At 37.4% G+C, this 21099-nt stretch overlaps 1 protein-coding gene across 1 annotated transcript; it reads left to right on the top strand.

The window, feature by feature from the left end:
• The first annotated feature begins 467 nt into the window (after window positions 1-467).
• LOC132946439 (zygotic gap protein knirps-like) lies at window positions 468-17934 on the top strand. The gene is made up of 3 exons (XM_061016442.1): window positions 468-939; window positions 10541-10618; window positions 15071-17934. Exons 2-3 carry the CDS (start codon window positions 10541-10543, stop codon window positions 16463-16465), a joined length of 1473 nt encoding a protein of 490 aa, XP_060872425.1. The 5' UTR covers window positions 468-939; the 3' UTR covers window positions 16466-17934.
• Window positions 17935-21099: the final 3165 nt, after the last annotated feature.

Genomic DNA, 21099 nt, shown 5'->3' with positions numbered 1-21099 from the left:
TTATAGTATTTTTTACATTTTTCTGCCTGAAAAACGGCCAATCGATATTATGCCTATTCGCGGACTACGATCATAAACGATGACGTTTAATAATTGTAATATTATTATAAAATTATGAAAAAAACAGAACGCGGGGCGGCGATTATCAGAGACCATATGAAAAAATCAAAAATCGAAAATCTCGGACGTCGACCGCGTCGGCGTGACGCGCGCGCGCAGTGCAGCAGGTGTGAACCGCCGAGCGGATGTGTCGCTGCCGGACGGGCGGCGGCGGTGTAAAAAGGGGCGAGTTTCGCGCGACGGCCGGGGCGGTGGGGCCGACTCGGCATTGGTGCGTTTCGGGCACGCCCCCCGCGGCTCCCACCGCGTCCGCGGCGCCGGCCCGGTACCCCCACCCGTGGAACCGGTGCGGCCGCGTCGCGGCCCCCCCGGAACGAGACCGCGGCCCGGGCCAGTACAAGCCGGCAGGCGCTCCGGACCAGTTCGTGTTTTCCCGTCGCACCGCTAATCGCCGTGGCCCGCCGTGGTCGTCAATCGTCACTCGTCGTCCGCGTCGTCGTCGTAGTTACTAGTTATTGAGCCGCTGCGACAGCGTCGTCACCGCCGCGAAAACGATATATAATTATCATTTTATCATACGCCAACTCGATAATTCGGTCGCGATTTTTGCTATTTTTCGTATTTATTATTTCGTCGTTCGAATTTTGCGCGTTCGCCAATTGTATTTTTCGGTTTTTATTTATTTATTTTTTTTTTTTTTGGTGATTTTTCGGCGAAAAGTTACGATTGTTTTTATTATTCTATAAACTCTTTTCTGTGCGTTTGCGCCATGAATACCAGACGGTGACATCAAAGAAATCCGCGAGCGACGGAAAAGTACATTTCGGCGGAATCTCCATTGGATATGCTGCTCGCCTACGCGTCGATTTAAAATTAAACGTAAGCAAAACAACAATATTCTATCGATATAAAAGTATTATTATCATTTACGATTTACGTTCAAAAATTTTCCGCAATAACAGCTTTTTTCCCCGTTTAATTACAATAAAGTTAAAATAAACTCATATCTATTATTTATATTATAATATATATAGCAATTTATAATAATAATAAATGTACATATGTAGGTAGGTAGGTATGTATAGGTACCTACGTTTTCCAATCGTAATGAAATGATTTATCTTCGCAGTTATTATTATTTTATTATTTATGGTAATTGAAAAACTATAGGAGACTTCAACGCCTGAACAAGTATGTTAATCCGATTTGTAGGTTTTGCCGTTTTCAAAAAAACTAATTACTTTACATATACATTTTTTCCCCGCTCTTCGACCATACAAAATAACATAAAATAGGTACTATAATATGATAAATATTAATTATTATCTTCAAAATACATTTTTTTAATTTAATAAGTCAGATATAATATTTTTCAATTTTTAAAATACGAAATAGATATTTTTAGATTGTAAATGGATTTTTATTATGTATTGGCGTTAAAGTTTCCTATATGGGTGTATGCGTATATACTTACAGCTGCAATCATGCGAATAGTTCAATATCTCATCTAAATAAAAAAAAAATTAAATTAAAATAGACACAATTATCGACGTACATTTTGTTGTTATTGTAACTGGCTTATTTTGCAACGATTGGAATACGGACTCATCGGAAATGTACGTGAATAATCGTCGGGTGATCTGGTGTGGGCGAATGGGTCACGAAAAGTCCGTGCGAACACGGAATGGGCGTAAAGTGTTTTTTTTTTTCTATGAACGGAAAGTAATAGACTAATAACAATATATCGATTCATAGGCTCGATAGCGGCAATAATAACGATTATATATTAATATCGGTTTTTTTTTTTTTTTTTAATTAATTTAGTTATAAACCCGCGTTGCGTTTGTACCGAGCACGACCCAAGAGACGGCCGAGGCGGTGGGTATATAGAATATATATATTCGTACACGCCCACGCTCGATCATCGATTAATCGGTTTAAAATGAAAACACAAATCCTATACATATAATAATATATAGTACATACATAGTATTATATTTATATATATTGTACACGTATGTTTACGTATTACCTGTACATAACGAACACATCGATTATTAATTAATTATTTATTAAATTATAGAGTATTATGTGTCCCGTCCCCTAAATTCCAAAATCGGCGTCCGACGCTTCGTGTGAGGTTTCTCATGAACTTTCTCCGTTATGTCTCGCAGATATTAATTACTCTAATTGGAACAAAAAATTATAATTGTCCAATATTCAATAGAAAAATCAAAAAATAATTCCTACGTGTAAATGTATTATTTAATTGTCAATGGGAAATACCTCCTTACCTATCATCTATATACATCTATAATCTATATATATATGTATGTGTTTACCCACTGCAAAAGGAACGCGTAGTTTTCTGAAAAAAATCATAAATTAAAAGATTTATATGAATGTGTATACCTATATATACCTACCTGCTTACACAATGTATTTAACGTATAATTTTAAGGTCATTTGTATACAAATTTACTATATAATAAATAAAAATAAAGGCACATGAACATCATAATATTATTACGTATATAATGTTAAATAATTAATAACAGCGAGTACCTGCGTTTTTTTATAATATTGTAGTCTAAATTAAAACCTTGTCAGTTGTGTATGCATGTGTTGATATGTGCATAACATTCGACATAGTATATATTTCCCATGGTTCAGTGTATATAATGCTAATTTGTTGACTTCGAATTAAATCACAACTAATTATTTTATACAAGTTGCTACATAAAACCGCCTTTATTATAATTTAATTTGCAAATATAGTTGTTGAATATTATTCACTATTGTATTAGAGACTTATTTTTAATCTAAAAAGATCGAAAATATCTTATTTGTGAGCTACGCGAGCAATTATAAATGAACTCACTCATTTGAATTATAAATTATTATATGAGAATTGTTGTTATAGGTATTGCAATTCTCTAATCAAATGAGTCGAGAAAAATAACGATCGAAACAATTTATTTTGCGTTTCAATTCTCATTTCACACGCAAGTTGCACGACGAGTTCGTTAAAATTCTAGTTAAAATCATGTTTGTTATGAACATGTTACAGTTGTTAAGATTTCCATGCATATATATTCGTTAATATCGACTTACAGTGATGACTATTATTATATTTATAGACATGCGTAGTATATTATTCACACGATAGTATATAGTCTTGTATTAATACGATTTACGTTTGGGAATCTAGTTGTTTTTATTTTATATTTCCTTCTTTAATCTTCGACCGGAGCGGTCCATTTGATGACACACGCGGACGCGGAAGAGAGATCTCGCACTGCCACCGAAAGAGGAGCAGCAGCAGCTGACTAAAAAAAAAAATACGAGTAGAAAAAAAATTATGTGTAGCGTACACACACTCTAATAATAATAGTCGAGTCTAATGAATACCGGATATTTCACAATTACTCGCTAATGGACATCACGATATCCGACCATTAGACCCCGACACTATCACACCCACTTTTGCCGTGCCGTCAGTGTATATAATATATAGCAGAAGCAGCAGCAGAAGTGGTGGTACTATATAGTAGTAGTTGTAGCAGTGTGTTTCAAGGTGACCCACATTGATGATGATCCGCGATGAGCGAATACCTAATGTGTGTGAAAATATAAATAAAACCACGAAAGAAACAAAAAAAAATTGCATAACTTTATTCATATAGCTATGTACAACGGTCGTAATAATATTCGGTTTTCCCGGACATCAGCTGAGCGAAATAACCAGTTTTACCAAGTACATCATCGTACCTATATAGGTGCATGCATATGTATATATATTTTTTTAATTTCCCAATATAATAATGAACGAAAATTACATAGTCACGGACTCACGGACAAGGAAAAAAAACAAATCAATGAGAGTACCTATATATGATAATATATAATATGCATAATATGCTCCTTCTCAATGCACAATATGCTTGTATAATATAAGTAATATATTGTGTGTATAATATGTGTGTGTGTGTGTACGCGTACAGTACTTATACTTGGCATATCTGACAAACAAGCTGTATTTTGTTATTTTCGAGCCGTTTAGAAAAAATAAACCACTGATTTGCATAAACGGCGCGGTCCGTATACGATCAGTGTAACGTCACAATGCTCCATTGATATGGCTGTTGGCACAATAGGCAAGTTTCATTAACAGGCTTGTTTTATGTAGACCATCAGAACGGCATTGTTTCCCGTGAACGTCCTCTAGTTTGCTTTCGGTGCATATTGTGTCATTTATATTATATATATATATATGGATTATATATGTATTTATATGTTACTAACATATCATACAATGAAGCTTTTACGTAAAAAAAAAAATGAAACACTGCAGGCTCGTTATGACCGGAGCGCGCGCCGCAAACCGACGCCCATCATACATATAGACATATTATAGTACATTCATATTATATATTGCAGTGTATACATGTGGATTCTGAACCACGCGATGTATAAATGACAAAAAAAAATGTCGGACATTTTTTTGTTAATTTTTTTTTTGTTTTGCAGTGATTTGTAGTCGCAAAAACAAGAGACGTGAATTAGCGACAACGTCGTTGTTAGCACGTGTATATACGCGCCAGCTATTAATTTAATTATATTATCTATCTAATCTAAAACATGCAACAATTTTAGTCAGTATTATAATATTATATGCGAGAGTATATAGCTATATTATATTGCTGTATATAATAATACATATGTATGTTTTTATTTTAATCTTAAAATTTATTTTCATTTTTTTCCTTATTCATATTTTATCCGACGTTGACAACGACTGCGTACGATTTTTTTGTTGGGATATGGTTAAAAAAAACACGATCCTTTCGTCGTGTTAAATACATAATGTGCGCGTTCCGATGCTTATCTGCTGCGCTGTCGACGGCCGTCTTCGTTGGCAGCAGCATTTTCTACACGCATAGGGACATACATTATAATATATATAAAGTATATAATAAGTGCTTGCGAGTTGCGGTGGTACCCGATGCACATATATACGTATACGTTTATAGGCAAAGGTATATATAATATCATCTATGTACGCGTACTGTACAGCATTATTGTGTATATGTATTAAATAGGTACATTGTATTATATTATGCGTATAGTATACATCCTGCGCGCACTTACCCTAAATATGTTTTGAAACGTTATATCCATTTATATCTCGAGGTGTCTAATTTAAATGCGACACGGTAGACGCGGTCCCGGAGCGACCCCCGAAAAGGAGACCGAAATACATCAAATCATTAATCACCGAGCGGCATTTCGCGGTACGATATCATATATAGGAACGATAGATATTATTATATTTTTTTACACGCGTCCTTATTCTTATATTATATAAATGCAGCGTGTGTACCGGAGCCTACGTTTTGACGGAAATCTAAATGCTCCACGGCTATTGTGCTCTCCGCGCAGCGCCTAATGATGCAAAAGAATAATACACTTCTGAATATAATCGGCCTCGTTATATATATTATGTGTATATATTATTATATCCTTTTCATGGTTTTAAAACCGTTTATCGCGCGTATAAACGCAACGTCGTCTATAGGTATATGTGGGTATAGCCAGGTAGGTATTATCCGAAAAGGGATTTTTTTTCCACCAAAACGTTTAGACGATCTTACACAGCAGTCGTCGTGCATTCATCGATCATCGTCACGAGCAGAATCGATTTTGACGATCGTCGACTGCTGTTGCTGCAATGACAGAACCCATGCGCACAGACGACGCTGTCACAATACGACATTACTGCATATTATATGTATAATATATTATTATACTGCACACGCGTATATACCGTTATTTTTTTACTCGGAAACTTAAATACGCACAATATAATCGATTCAGTCGCTATAAACGCTTAGTCATCTCGGATTTCGTTTGTTTATACAAAATATCAAATCGCGTGATTGATCCATCTGCACGTCTGCTGCAGCGCAGTGTATATGCACATAATAATGTTTCCTTGTATTATGTTATATCTATATGTTACACGTTAATATTGGACTGCCGCATGCACCACAGATAGAATCACACTCTCACAAAATGCACGTGAGTACGTGACAAATTATAATAACGGATGATAATATTCAGTCATGGCGACTGCAGCGTTTAGTGTGCATTCACATATTGTTATTATTTAATGCCCGATATAAAATATAATGAGTAATAGCCAATTCAAGCATAATTAGATTTTAAAGAGCGTGAGGTTCTCGGTACTGCAGAATAGTACGCGTTTAGGCGGTTAAAAAACACATTGGTCGACAAAATTGATAAAAAAAAAACTATATATATATATTAAAAAAATTCTCAAATTACTTTTTTACTTGGTAAAAAAAATGAACAATCATCAATTTGTTCAATTTGTTCGTGGTACGTACTAGTTTAATTTTCTCTGGGAAATATAATTTACAACGTGATGACGAAGAGTAATGGATAATATATTACTTATATAATATATTATTATTCGCGTTCGCCTCTTGCCGGCCTTCAGTAGATATTTTTCACCGACCGTCATCGTCAAAAGCTGCAGTATGGAACAACGATGGCGGTCGTTTTTTCTATGTGAGCTATAGTTCTCTCTCGGTAGAACTCTATAATAGTATATACACATAAGTATGGTGGTGTGCATATTATGTGGACAACGCTCGAGTGTTTAATGGACGCACAAAAATAGAAAAAAACAAACACGTAGATCTTATATGTGTACGCAAATAACGGTTTTGTCGAGGCGATAACAACGACACTGCTGCAGAATGGCATAGTATTATGTATTATTATATACCGTTCACAAGGATAATAATATAACGTTCTCACCGGTCACGGGCGCTTATAGGATAATAATATTATTAATAATAATAAAAGCCGAGACTGGCCGCCGACGACACTTTATATATCCCTTCGTATTTTCTTCTCGCCGCCAGTGACAGATTGTTTATGTATACTGCACGCACTGCAATATAGGTACCTATATACCGTGGCTCTTTTGCACATTCGAGTACCGTAATTTTTTATTTTTGTATACCCATAACAATAATAATAATATGGTCCGTGTTACTTTATATATACGCGTCGGAGAACAATGGACGGGCGACACGCATCCCTTTCACACTCGAAAAAAATAATAATAATAAAGAAGAAGAAGAATGAAGAATATAAACGACGACGATGACGACTGAAGTGGTTTTGCAAAACACGTCTACAATATTAATGATGATCGGGTGCTCATAATAATAATATGTATATAGGGGACGGCGGCGGCAAAGGAGTTTCGAGGATCTCGCGGGATAGGGTCAACTGGCGTATATATATTTACGGTTAATTTGTCAATGACAAAAAGACGCGGTGCATCGACAAAAAAAAAACACAGGAGACCAAGAGAGAAAGAGCGAGTTAATATTGTTCCGGGGGATTAGGCGGATGACTTTGATTAAGTTTCGGCAGCTGCCGTTCGAGAAAACCGTTTGGTATGTTGCCAAATCACGCGCGCGTGTGTTTCGATAATGCCAAAAACCACTGTTTGCAGCAGGGAAGAGCCTTCGTCTGCGCAAGCTTGCTCTAATTTTTACCGCGTTGTGCAATCGTCGGAATCTGATCGTTGGCCAAAAATCATATTATACCGTGCAGGCCATCATCAATTTATACTGTAGAGTAGGTACCGTATTATTATTTATTAATATATTTGATTACGACTGCATCAGTGGAATATAGGTTAAAATAATAATATGAAAATCGCTTTAGCAGAAAAAAATAATCAATAATCGTCGTCGTCGTTGAATAATATTTTACAAGAGGGATGGATATTGCAGTTGACATTATTAAAACCATTATATTATGCTTGATACCTTCAAATAAATGGCGAGGACGATTTCCTCCGAACCGACCGATGCAGTGGTTTTACAGAATAAAATCATGTAAGACTTTGGCGTTGGATAATATTAAAAAAAACAAATTGGGTGCGTGAAATTATTTTTAGTCATGCGACAGATTCTTGAACGATCGAAGATTGGTCTTCGTCCCCTAGGAATAATATCATACACTATTCGTTTCATATTTGTCATATTATCATGATGCATTAAAAAAACAAAAAAATAGAACACGTTGTATTAATATTGTGTTGGTCGAACTACGTTGCGAAAGGTTATGAAGTTAGGTACGGTGACGATGGTTTTATCTCAGATCCGATCTGCCCGTGACCACATATTATATACGTGTATAATATAATATAATATAATATATTATATTATGAACGTGTATTGAGTAGGTACGCCTCGCGTGTGGCCCGCGCACACGGTGGTGCCGACTGCGTTACGTAAAAAAAAGCGTACAGCCCGTTGTTCGGAAAGAAAAACGCACACGTGGCAAATAAATAATTGATCTACTATTTGAATAATAATATATGAACGTTGGACGACGATATAATAATAATAATAATAATAATAATATGATGTATAATATACAGGCGATTAATAATAAAAAAAAATTAAATATTATATAAATATGCGCGTCCCCGAGACCACCACTGCCGTTGACAATGTCGTCGTTGTGCGATAGCAGAGACGCGCAAGAGATTGTCGTGTCGAAGACGGCATTCGGGCGAGGGTGTTTGTGTATGTGTGTGTTTATGGAGTATTATGTATACGCTTATATACTTTTATATATATTATATATATATGTGTGTGTTATATGTATATAATATCGTAAGCCCGCTTCTGAATTAGGAAGCCGGCCAATTCGTGCGACGGACGAAACCGGTCGCGGCCGGTGTCATCTTTTTAAACGTGTGTAATATATAATAATATAATATAATATACATAAAAATTCACTGTCCGCGCGGTAAACGATCTTATACGCGTGTATTATACAATACAAAACCCGAGAGCAACCGAAATAATATCACAACGATAATAATATTATACTGTGAGGTACCCTTATATATATTACATTATATTATGTACTGTTATGTACACACACACATATATATATATATATATAGGGGGAAGGGGAGCCGGATAACTGACTTGATATTATTATAAATTATTATTGTCCTCAGCGCCCGCTCCGATTTCTTTTCCGTGTTACAAACGCGCATTGGATAGCGATCGATGATGATGACGACCGTTAATTTAACACAATTTATATATCTGTCCGGAGCGAGTCTTCCGTTCCGGTAGCGTCTCGAGAACACTGCTGTCTTGGGTGGGCCGGTGTGTCTTTCGAGAAAAATAATCTCAGGAGAATACGACGACCCACGATATCGCCTACGCCCACTAGATGCCGCCGTTCAGATATTTCACCGTCGCTTATTCGCGCAGCCATATAAAATTTAATTAACCTCCGTCCCCAGCCGGCGACACTGCTGCCGCTGCTGTTGCATACATAAACAGTAAAAAACTTCGTTAACGACCACATCGCGATGGCTTACCTCTTTTCCGACGAAACCCTCGCAAAATCATATCGCGATATCAATCGAAAATAATATTAAATAGAATACTATAGGTACGAATATTTAATACGACTATGCTCAAAAACCGTCGAATAAATCTTAAGAATTGCGCTCTGGTCTTGTCGACATGGGCGAAAGTGCAGCTCTGACGGGGCATGCTATATATACCTATAATATTTTGTGGCAGCTATATAGTAGATCTAGGTAGCGATAAGACGCGTCAATTCCGTCAACGATGACTATACGGATTTTTACAAGAACAACGGGTACAATAATATAATATACAATTGGCGTTTAAGCCGAAGGTTAGGTTATGGGAGCTCCGGTAGCAGTTCGAAAATAATAATACCTAATTATTTCGTGACTCGGAGCAATTGCACACGTATTATAATAATTAATAACGCTATTAATTATTACTCGCCTCCTTAACACGCACGCAAACGCATGCGTGCGTATGCATAATACGCGTGTAAGAAACGGCGAAAATCGATTTGGTATAAAGTAGGTATATAATGTACGCGGAAGACACACTCGGCCGATGTGTATCCTGCACAGCCACGTGAATATTAATCTCAATTAGTTAGCGTGACAAAAAAGTATTGGCCGTTGTTATAGACGTACCGTGTGTACCGGAGATAATATACCTATATGAAATATCGAAAACCATTTGTCCTCTATAATGACGCGTCCGTGTGTAAAATAATATTCATTGAGACAGAAAAGACGCAGTGTATAATATTATAGTAATAAGAGTTATAGTCATATATCGTATGTAGCCTGTATATAATATTATACAGTAGTATTAATAACAATAATATGTTAATGCCAACCCAATATTTTTAGTAGGTTTCCTTGACCAGATCTACTTAGCATATATAATATATATTGTTCAGCGATATACCTAATACGACGATGTATACGCGCATCATTCGAGGATAAGCCACCTCCTTGTTTGGAGATGATTTATCAATCGTTTTAAAAGAAATGTATTTTTTATTTTTACAGATGAACCAACAGTGCAAAGTTTGCGGGGAACCAGCCGCCGGTTTCCACTTCGGAGCTTTTACTTGCGAAGGCTGCAAAGTGAGTACCGCACGCGTAATGATGCTCGCATCAGAAACATAATAATTTATAATACCTAATAAAATTGTAGTAGTATTGAAAATAATAAATGAAAGGCCGCCGATATAGGTAGTGTTTATATGAAAATTGTACATAATATTATTATTGTTTACCATATAATATTATAATACGCGGGCAGTGTACCTAAACAGTTTAACAATTTCGACAAATGTACCTACAAATGCGAACAAGTTTTATTGTCGTGACGACGAAGTAAATCTTTCTCCGCCGAGGCTGCCACGACGACTGGCATTGGCTTTCAAAAATAAAATAATTAATTCTTCTCCGTAAATTGCGCTTCTTCGAATCGATCTAATAATATAAGACAGTATAATACATAAAAAGAAGAAAGTGTAATCTCCACTGTCACTCCACCCCACCAGTATTGTTGTCACATTATCATTATTATTATTATTATTGGTAAATATACGTTTATACAGAAGACGAAAAGTAGTAGTAACCAGTAGTATAATATACCTATATACATAAATAATGATGAATTAAAAAACTTTTTTTTCTTCACCAACTCGGAATATAATTATTGTTTATGGTCGTCCGTGATGTCCATTATTATATTATTATTGCATCGAGAGTATTCGAGACACAAACCGGCCGCGTGCTTAGTGTTATAATAAATTATTTCGACGCGCTTAAAAACAATCACCGTCCATTATTTTGATCCAAAATCGTTATCAACGTGCCAACACGTATATTATTGTTAGATGAGTATGCGTTACAGTGGAATGTTGTGTGCGCGAGTTGTCAATAACCGGCATGCATTCGCGACATCGAAGGGAAAATAAAATGTAATATACTGTTTGTACGGATTTACACGGATTCAATCGACCAAAAAAAAAAAACCGCGTACCGAATACCGATCACTGGCCCGAGACACAAACATGTATACATATATCATTATTCTAATATAATTGCACAATATGATATACAAAGATTATTATTATTATTTGGGATAAAATAACGTTTGTTACGCAATTATACACTCGCCGGATAAAAAATGTCTCTCTCCCTCCCACATTCGTATTATCTCTTCAGCCCAATATATTATAGAAGATGCAGTGGCCGATCGTTAGATAACGCATATTATTATACTCGCTCACGTGGACGAACATGTATTATATATACCTATATGTTCGCTTTATAAGATCGAGTTAATTTCGTGACACGATTTATTTGACCAGTGTAATAATATAATATTATTATCATCGTAATATCATGAGCCGGGCCATGTGACTTTCTATTTTTTTTTTCATTATTATTATTATCGAGATGATATGTATTATAAGGTGGACCGAAAAGAAGAGTAGGGAAAGAGTTATAAAAAAAAAAAACAACAATTTAATAATAATAAAATGTCAACTGCGAGCGTCTTTATACGCGCGTATATGCAGTGTATGTCGTATATGTATACCGGTTGGTTTTCATCTGCGATGGTCCAGTTGTGGTGCGGTCAGGTCGACGCGGAATGCGGCATCTTCGCCTACATCTAGTGTGTATGGTATATACGTATTATATATTATACACGCACACGTGAGACAAATGTCAAACCGATTGAAAATAATAATAATAATGCGGATGGAAAAAAAAATATAAATAAAATGAAACCTCGCGCGCGCATTTTATAACCTACCTATATATTATATTGTATTATAGTAGCAGGCTATAATAATAATAATATTATGGTATATTGTTGTATTTCTCCCGCGTCTCTCTTTCTCTCCGCAGCCATCCCAGCGACCTAACTAATTCACCATTATTTACAAATTGCTTTTATGTGCAAATGGAGTTGTAAGGACCGAGTTGACTCTCGTCCGGCTCTCCATCTCTGTCTCCGAGATATTCCCGGAACCAACTGCACCATCATCCGCGGCAGTATAATATGTATTATAATAATTTAATGCCGGTGGTGCCCCCCGTCGGATCGGTCTCTCTTGCTCGCGCGAATAACGTTTATTTTATTTTTTTCGTATTCTAGTATGCTGAATAAATAAAACGGCAGAACTATTATGGTCAAAAGAGTGATATAATTACGCACCGGTCGGAAATATTTAAAATTGTTCAAACACAATGAACGTATTATTACATATTTAATTCTATTTTGTACCGTTGCGTCAGCCCCGTACGGCTATGTGAGGACCCACAAGAATTTTACAGTCTTCGTCCACTCTCGTTTTTCACCGCCGTTGCTACCATACGCTCACTCTTCCCGTCGACCGCACAGACACGAAATAAAAGTGATATTTATTTTCAAAACCATTATAATATACGTCGTATTATATGGACAAACCACATACGCGCGCGTCTCACCCGAGATAATAAAAATATTTATTACATAAATATCGATTTCACAACAAATAGCTCTTGCTCTTCATATTTATATAAATATGGTGACACAAATTTACTTCCCGGAACGTGTTTGATGACTTCAGTTGAACATAGTTATTTAACGACTGTATAGACACAACCTCCGTTGTCCCAGAAACATAATATAAAATCTAAACCCTGTAATTTTCGTATATAATGTACACAGAAGCTTTCGGTTGCGATACAATATTTACCAGTGTCATACTGTCGTACGTGGTGAACATTTTCAGAGGAGGGAGGTATCAAAATATCAAATACCGTATTGATAAATTATAAAAAAAAATCCAATAGCAATCCTAGAAACACAATATTATGTATTTATTGCGGAAAAAGCTTAAAGCACTAAACAAATACATTAGATACATACTTGGTCGTATCACGAAAATAATATATATTTCAAATACGATTATTAGATTACGGGCACGATGTAGAGAAGACTCGAGACTACATCGCGTCATGGTTGTATTTATAAATACACCTTGACTACGTCGTGATTACGGATTGCAACGATTTACTTATCGAATTTGATGAGTGATATAAGTAAAAAAAAAAAATGCGTATCAGATATATATTTTTAACGTCGAAGAATGAAAGAGAAAATTTTTACATTAAACGTCGTCCATTAATCATTTTACTTGAAATAAAGGTATAGTGGGTGGAGGGGGGAGGGGGAAAATGCAATTTACCCTCTCAGTTGTGCGTGTATTGTGTTTTCCCAAACACGTCATGCCTACACCGTAAGAGAACGATTACTCGTACCCGTTCACAAAATAGTGTCGGCGGCGGCCACTCGTATTAAACAAATTACAAATTGTTTTTCGTTTGTATATAATATTAAAATAACCAACATAGTACGTTTTAGCCGGACAACGGTATTTCACGTACGAAACCCTCGGGGTACATTTAATAGCCGAATAATGCGTGTGTATTTATAACATAGGTGTATTATATATTATATTAATAATATGTATATTACGTGTGTGTGTATATAGTTATAATTGTGCCGTTTTCGTCGGCCATTCAATATATTAAATTGTGTACACGTAAACCGTAAGTGCATTTCGATCCAAACACGCACGCACACACACACACACACACATTATAGAGTTGTATGGGGCTATATATAATAACATTCATTCATTCGATCGCGATACGAAGATTTATGATTAATATACCGATTCGTATTTAGTATACGCGCGCACACTCGCACACATTTATAAATATATAATATTATAAACGTATATAGATGTGACTCATTAGTCTTTAGATGCCTATCGCGGTCGGGTTAAGTCTCCGTGCCTATATTACCGTTTTGGCGCACGAAGACACACACACGCACACACACACACACAATATATATCGACCGTGTGATCTATCGTTTTTAATAACATTCGCCGCCGTCGGTCGAAATAATATTACAATATTATATATATATATATATACTATATAGGTATATACTTATTCGTGGGAATAATGTCAGCAAAGTATCTGCTGTGTGTAGAGCGGACTCATATAGCTCGGAGCCAAGGCGGACACGCCCTTGCCGCGTATATTACATATATTATTATTTTCCGGTCAAAACGCATATAAACACATAGCTGCGGTACCCATTCATATTACAATATATCGCGCGCTCACTTTTTTTCGTCGCAACATGATATCTTTACTAACGAAATTACAAAAAGATCATCCCAATCCGAAAAGAACCATAATGAATATGAATATGAATCATAATCAATCAAAAATATATGTACCTCCTGTACACTAATATTGAGATTGTTAAGTGTTATCTCGCTTTACTTAAATTTTGAAGTGTCTATATCTAAATTAAAATGCAATTGAAATCCAAATAGCTGAAAAAATACAAAAATAAAATTGTATTGCAAACAATATTGTAACATTCCAATATTCCATTGATTACAAACTATAATAAGTTTATAACCATTAACGACATATTCTATTGATGCTATACCTACCTCTATTAATTGTATAATATTATCTAAACGGAAAAACCTTGTTTTCTTTTCACAGTCGTTTTTCGGACGGACTTACAACAACCTGAGTTCGATATCAGAATGCAAAAACAACGGCGAGTGCGTGATCAACAAGAAGAACAGGACGTCGTGCAAGGCGTGCAGGCTGCGCAAATGCCTGTTGGTGGGCATGTCTAAGAGCGGTTCGCGGTACGGCCGCCGGTCCAACTGGTTCAAGATCCACTGTCTGCTGCAGGACCAAAACGCGGCGGCCGCAGCCGCGGCCGTCGGCCACCACCCGCCGCACCATCACCACCAACACCACAACGGCAGCAGTCGGTCGTCACCGCACCACCAGCAGCAGCAGCCGCCGCACCACCAGTCGCAGCCGTCGCCGTTCGGTTCGCCGCTGTACCCGGCCGGTCTGGTGCACCCCGGCCACCACTTCCTGACCACCGACAAGTTCCTGCAGGCCCGACTCAACGGTTACGGGGCCGCCGCGGCCCTGATGACCGCCGCCGTCCAGGACGACGCGTCCTGCCGGCGCCAGGCAGCCGCTGACGCGATCATCAGCGGGCACCACCAACACCACCACCATCACCGCAACCGCCATCATCACAACAACAACAACAACAACAACAGCATCGACCGACGGCACCGTCAGCGTTACGACGATGAAGACGACGACGACGACGATTGCGGTGGCCGCCGTCGCCGTGACGGTGACGACGATGACGACGACGACGACGACAACGGCGAGCGCAACGACAACAACAACGGCGGTGACGACCATTCGCCAAAGGGCGGTCGCCGTCGCCGGCGCCGGCCGTCCGCTTCCGACGACTCGGGCGGTTCGTCCATGCCCGACGACGAGGACAACCGCGGCAGTGGCCGCCGCAAGACCGCCAGTCCTGTGCTCCGGCACCACCACCGCAGCCCGTCATGCACCACCGGCGGCACGCCACCCGCGTTCCGGCCGCTGTCCTCGTCGCCGTCCGCCTCGTCCACTGGTTCGGCGGACGCCAAACGCATCCGGCTGTCCGTCAGCCCGTCGTCGGCCACCGTCGGCTCGTCGCCCATCTCCGGTTTCCACTCGCCCTACTACCCGCTGTCCGTCACCCGACCCGGACTGACGCCGTTCGTCGGCGGCGGCCTCACGCTGTCCATGGCCGCGGCCGGCTGGCACGCAGCAGTGGCCGCGGGGCGCACGGCCGCCGGTGGCGATTTGCTGCTGTCCAGCCCGGCGCCGGGCGGCGTGGCCGTCGAACAGGAATACCCCATCGACCTGTCGCTGAAGACCACGGCCGCCAAGTACAACAGGTCGCCGGTGCCGCACGCGCCCCAGTCCGCCGGCGGCCGACACTCGGCGACCGACGACCCGGAGACCGCGGCCACGGCCACCGCGCTGCCGCCTTCGCCGCTGGACCTCACCAAACGGACGGCCGAAGTCTAGTTCGACTGACCACCACCGCCGCCGCCAGCAGCATACGACAGCCCGCGACATCGCTCCGGAGGAGAAACCTTGCTATACTACTACCTATACCACTATTACTACTACTACTACTACTATTATTACTACCACCTGTACCACTACCCGCGTTGTACCGTACCAGCTGAGTGTACTCACGCCACCGCCGCCGCCGCCGTCATGTCCAAAAGTCGGAAGAAATTTTTTTTTGCTGAATTTTTCATATTTTTTTCGGCATCGTCCTAGTCATTGTATAAAGAAAAAAAACGATCGTTCCCAGTTTCGTACAGAGGTGTAGTACCTCTATAATAATATTGAACGACGCGACCCGAATGAGATGCGGCGTGTCTTGCGCACTTAGACGCGTATTAATATCTCTCGGCGAGGGGTTGGGGTGAGGGGGGGAGAAGAGCACGCGTACCGCGGTACCTCCGTAATACATGTATTATTATCATTATTATTATACCGGTTATACGGTTAAACTATATGACGTGGTGCGGTGTGCGTGTTTACATTGCGGTAACCCCGTTGTCCATTTCGGGTTTAGAAGACGAAAACAAAACAGAGGAGAAAAAAAATAGGTACTGCAGTGGGCACATCACAGTGTCAAAGACAATAGGAGTTTGTCACACTCGGTAACAATGCCGGTGGGCGGCTGTCTTCGCGACAACGCATATTGTGCATATTATAATACACATAATATAATACACGCGTGTGTGTACACCCTAGGCCCACACCCGTAATTTATTACCCGTATTTTTATGTTACATATTATAATGTACGTGTGGTCAACAAAGCAGTAATTTATTTTTTCAAGACGGAATAAGACAAACTGCATACATTATTTTATTATTATTATTATTATCATCATTATTATTATCATTATTATTATTATTATTATTATTATTATTTTTATTTTTATTATTATTATCATTATAATATTCTTATTAATATTATTTTCATTATTATTATCATTATTATTATTATTATTAGATACGTCGTGTTGTATGTAACTGCACGCGCTATAGGTAAAGCCGATTTTATAATATTATTTTACTATTTCGATTATAATATTATAAAAACTGGATAATAAATGAACGGGTCTCGTGTGTTATTGTAGTTAGCTCGTTGTCCACACACAAATATTGTTTATATAGCTACATAATATTTTGTAAGATTTAATATTATTACATTTTTAATATTAATAAATTGTTATTATTTTTATTTTCATTCTTTAAGTTCTAGGGATTCGGCCAGTAATAGCATTGTACATAGTGTATTTCATTTAATATATTATATAACTTTATTTTTTAGCAAGACGTAATTGTAATTTTATTTTATTTTTCGTTATCTATGTATATGTAAAAATAAATTGTATAAATTATTAAAATTAAGAACTTGTTAAAAATGAAGAAAAATAGAAATAAAAAAAAAAAATTTAGATTTTAAATACATCGTGGTGTTTTAAGTATTCTTTTATTATATATTATATTCTAATATAAAATACGATATGGTTTTCTTTTTACAGTCTAGGTATAAATGGTATAATAATAAAATAATATCACCTTAGCCTCGTCCCAATTCGGTCGAGCGCATACCGTACTTGAGCAATAAATAGCTCTTATATTGTACTGCGATTACAATACTGCAGCGGACTCCATATTATAGGCGTATTGTTTGAAGAAAAAAAACTGTTGGGGTTATTGAAAAATTAAAAACGAGGAGGCAAAAGCCGCTTTCGTAATTATATATACCCTGCACTGGTACGCGCGGTGGTTGTGATACAATAATAATTACCAACTGTGAGATAGTGACGTACAACACTCAGTCGGTAGTCGGGCAGTCAGCTGCCGATCGATTAAAAATGCCGCAACGAAAGCGCATATAAACATATTATGATACATAGGTATAGGTACTGGCTGGCTGGCGTAGGTAGCATACCGCTTAAGTTGCACGGACGACTGTCGAGGAAGTCACGACGTTTGCGGAACGCTCGTGAATAAAATAAAATAATAATATACATCGTTTATTATTGTAATTTTTATTATTTTTTTTTTCAAAGGTCAGTATGATATGGTTTTCTTGTCAAAAATAAAATCGCGATCATGTCGGGTGGACTGATCCGACGAGAGACATCGGAGAAAAAATGATAATATTATGTTGTGCGCAGAACGTTTAATGCCATCGTCGTGCCCATTATATTGCACACACACACACACACACACACACACACACACACACACACGCACACACACCGCAAATGCAACTAAAGCACCGTAGCCGTGTAATTATTATTATTACCACCGCCGACCTTGATAAATAGTGCACGACGGCCGGCAGAGGCTGTCCAAGACAGGCCGCGTCATCGTCTCCGTCTTAATCGTATGCGATTAGTAAACTAGCAGGAAAAAAATACACCGACTAAATCTATAGGTACCTACGCGAACAATCGTGTAAAAATAATAATAATTCGTCTACACGCGACATGTGTACGACGGTCAACGTATATAATATGCGCATAATATCCGTAAATATAGTGTTATACGCAGGGCCTGCAGATTTACCAGTTTATGGGGCCTTTCAATTTTGGGCCCCGAATTTTCCATCTCTACATTCTTCAATGCCAAAATAAAATGTGTGCATATTTTATTTTTAAATCAGTTGCATATACCTACACTATAGTAGTTAGATCACAGAATAAAATTGTATTGTTAAAAATTTGATTATATAATATACAAGAACACTTTACACTTTCAATGCGTGTAATCTTAATGTTTAATATTTATTCAAGTAAGTATACAAATTAAAAAGCATTTTTTTTTTTTTAAATTAGTATTTTTGATTATTACACTTATATATCAAAGTAAATGTTATTAAGTCAAATTTGATCAGCATTCACAAAAATTTCGATTGTGTGCTAGCAGATAAACTAGTTCTAAACGTAAATTTATCTAAGCTACCGTGTAGTATTTTTGTTTTTTCATCTCGTCTATCCTTTAATTTTCTCTCCATTGAACCAATTAAGTAATTTTTTGACATTTTACATTATTAAAAATAATAAACAAATGACAAATAGATATTATTATACAATAAGTACGACTGACGTATTTCACATAACCACGCAAGACAATAGCGTCAATAGTAATATTACGACGATAATAACGGCAATTTATTAGATTTTGTTGTCAGCAAAGTTGATTAAGGCCTTCGTTTTCAGGGAAAATTCATTATACTATATAACCCACCAAAATATCCCAGTAAATCCAAATCTATTTGTTTTTTCCTAAGTATTATAAAAAGGTATAAAATTAATATTTTGTATGCCTGAAGTCGGTGGGCCCCTCTTTTGAGTGTGCCCAGTGCAAATGTCTCATTATTAAATACGGCACTGGTTATATGGTACCTATAATGCCAATCACCTTTATAATATATTTTACCATTATAGGCAATCGTCAGACGGTTTTTTAGACGATTGACAAAGAGCAGCTCGGACAGCGCTTATAATAATATTATTTTAGTAGGTACCTCTACAATATAAACGACAATCTATTTCCGAGTTTATATTTCGTGTCGACAGTATTATTTTTATTTATTTATTTCCTGAAAGTCGATCGGCTCATTTTTGACCGGTGAGAAAATAAGGTATCCGTAAATACTGTTCCGACCACTAATCTGGTATAGTTACATATGCGCTCTATAATAATATACCTTTATAGTCAATACCACTAACTTTTCCGATAAATGTCCGATCCACCGTTGCCGTTTTATAGTAAGGCTATAGTGTTATTACCTATTAGTTATTACCTTGCCTAATCGAACAAAGAATTCGAAAATTGTATCAACGACTGCGAGCGCTGTGTGACACATAATTATTTCCGTTCGGCGATTATCCGATTAGTTTTTAAATCCAAGTATATAGTTGAATATTGCGATATGCTTACAATACCGTTGTACCGACAAACCTCGCCTACGTTTGTAGATACGTGTTATACATTAGTATAATATATAGTGTCCGCTTTTAAATTCGCTATTAAATTGAAATACGGTCAAAATATATTAATACTATTATACCTTAGTTACCATACTAGGAGTTCTCAAGAATATTATCTTTTAAATAGAATGCTAGTACTAAAAAAGAGTATTATATTTTATGCCTTGGACATGTTTTATTTTTAAATAATACATCGCAGTTTGCTATTAAGTACAAATAATAATTTAAGCTCTATAGGTAATATAATATTATAAATATTATGTCTGTACGAAACGAATTAACTATACGTCATTTGGACGTTTGATAAAATAATGTTATTATCGCACCTATTGGTTTTGTTTTTTTTTAAGTAAGAAATTCGTACCTCCGACGTCCTCGTTCTAAATACAAATATTATAACCCGTCTTAACTGTTGATTATGTGTGTAATATTGTATTATAGTATTTATATTAGGTACTAATACGACGAATTATGGTCATCTTTAATACGTGTCCGACACAGCTTCCGGTGGACAAATCGATTGCGTCCGAAAACGATAAAATTTTCAAAAATATTGTAGCCTGGATGTATACAATTAAATTTAAAACGTTTTTGCGACCGACTGACGACTCTCTGACCGTTCTCTGGT

Source organism: Metopolophium dirhodum, chromosome 6 (assembly GCF_019925205.1).
Source record: "Metopolophium dirhodum isolate CAU chromosome 6, ASM1992520v1, whole genome shotgun sequence".
NCBI lineage: Eukaryota > Metazoa > Arthropoda > Insecta > Hemiptera > Aphididae > Metopolophium > Metopolophium dirhodum.
Note: the sequence above shows the minus strand (reverse complement) of the source record. Positions and strands in the feature narration are given on the sequence as shown.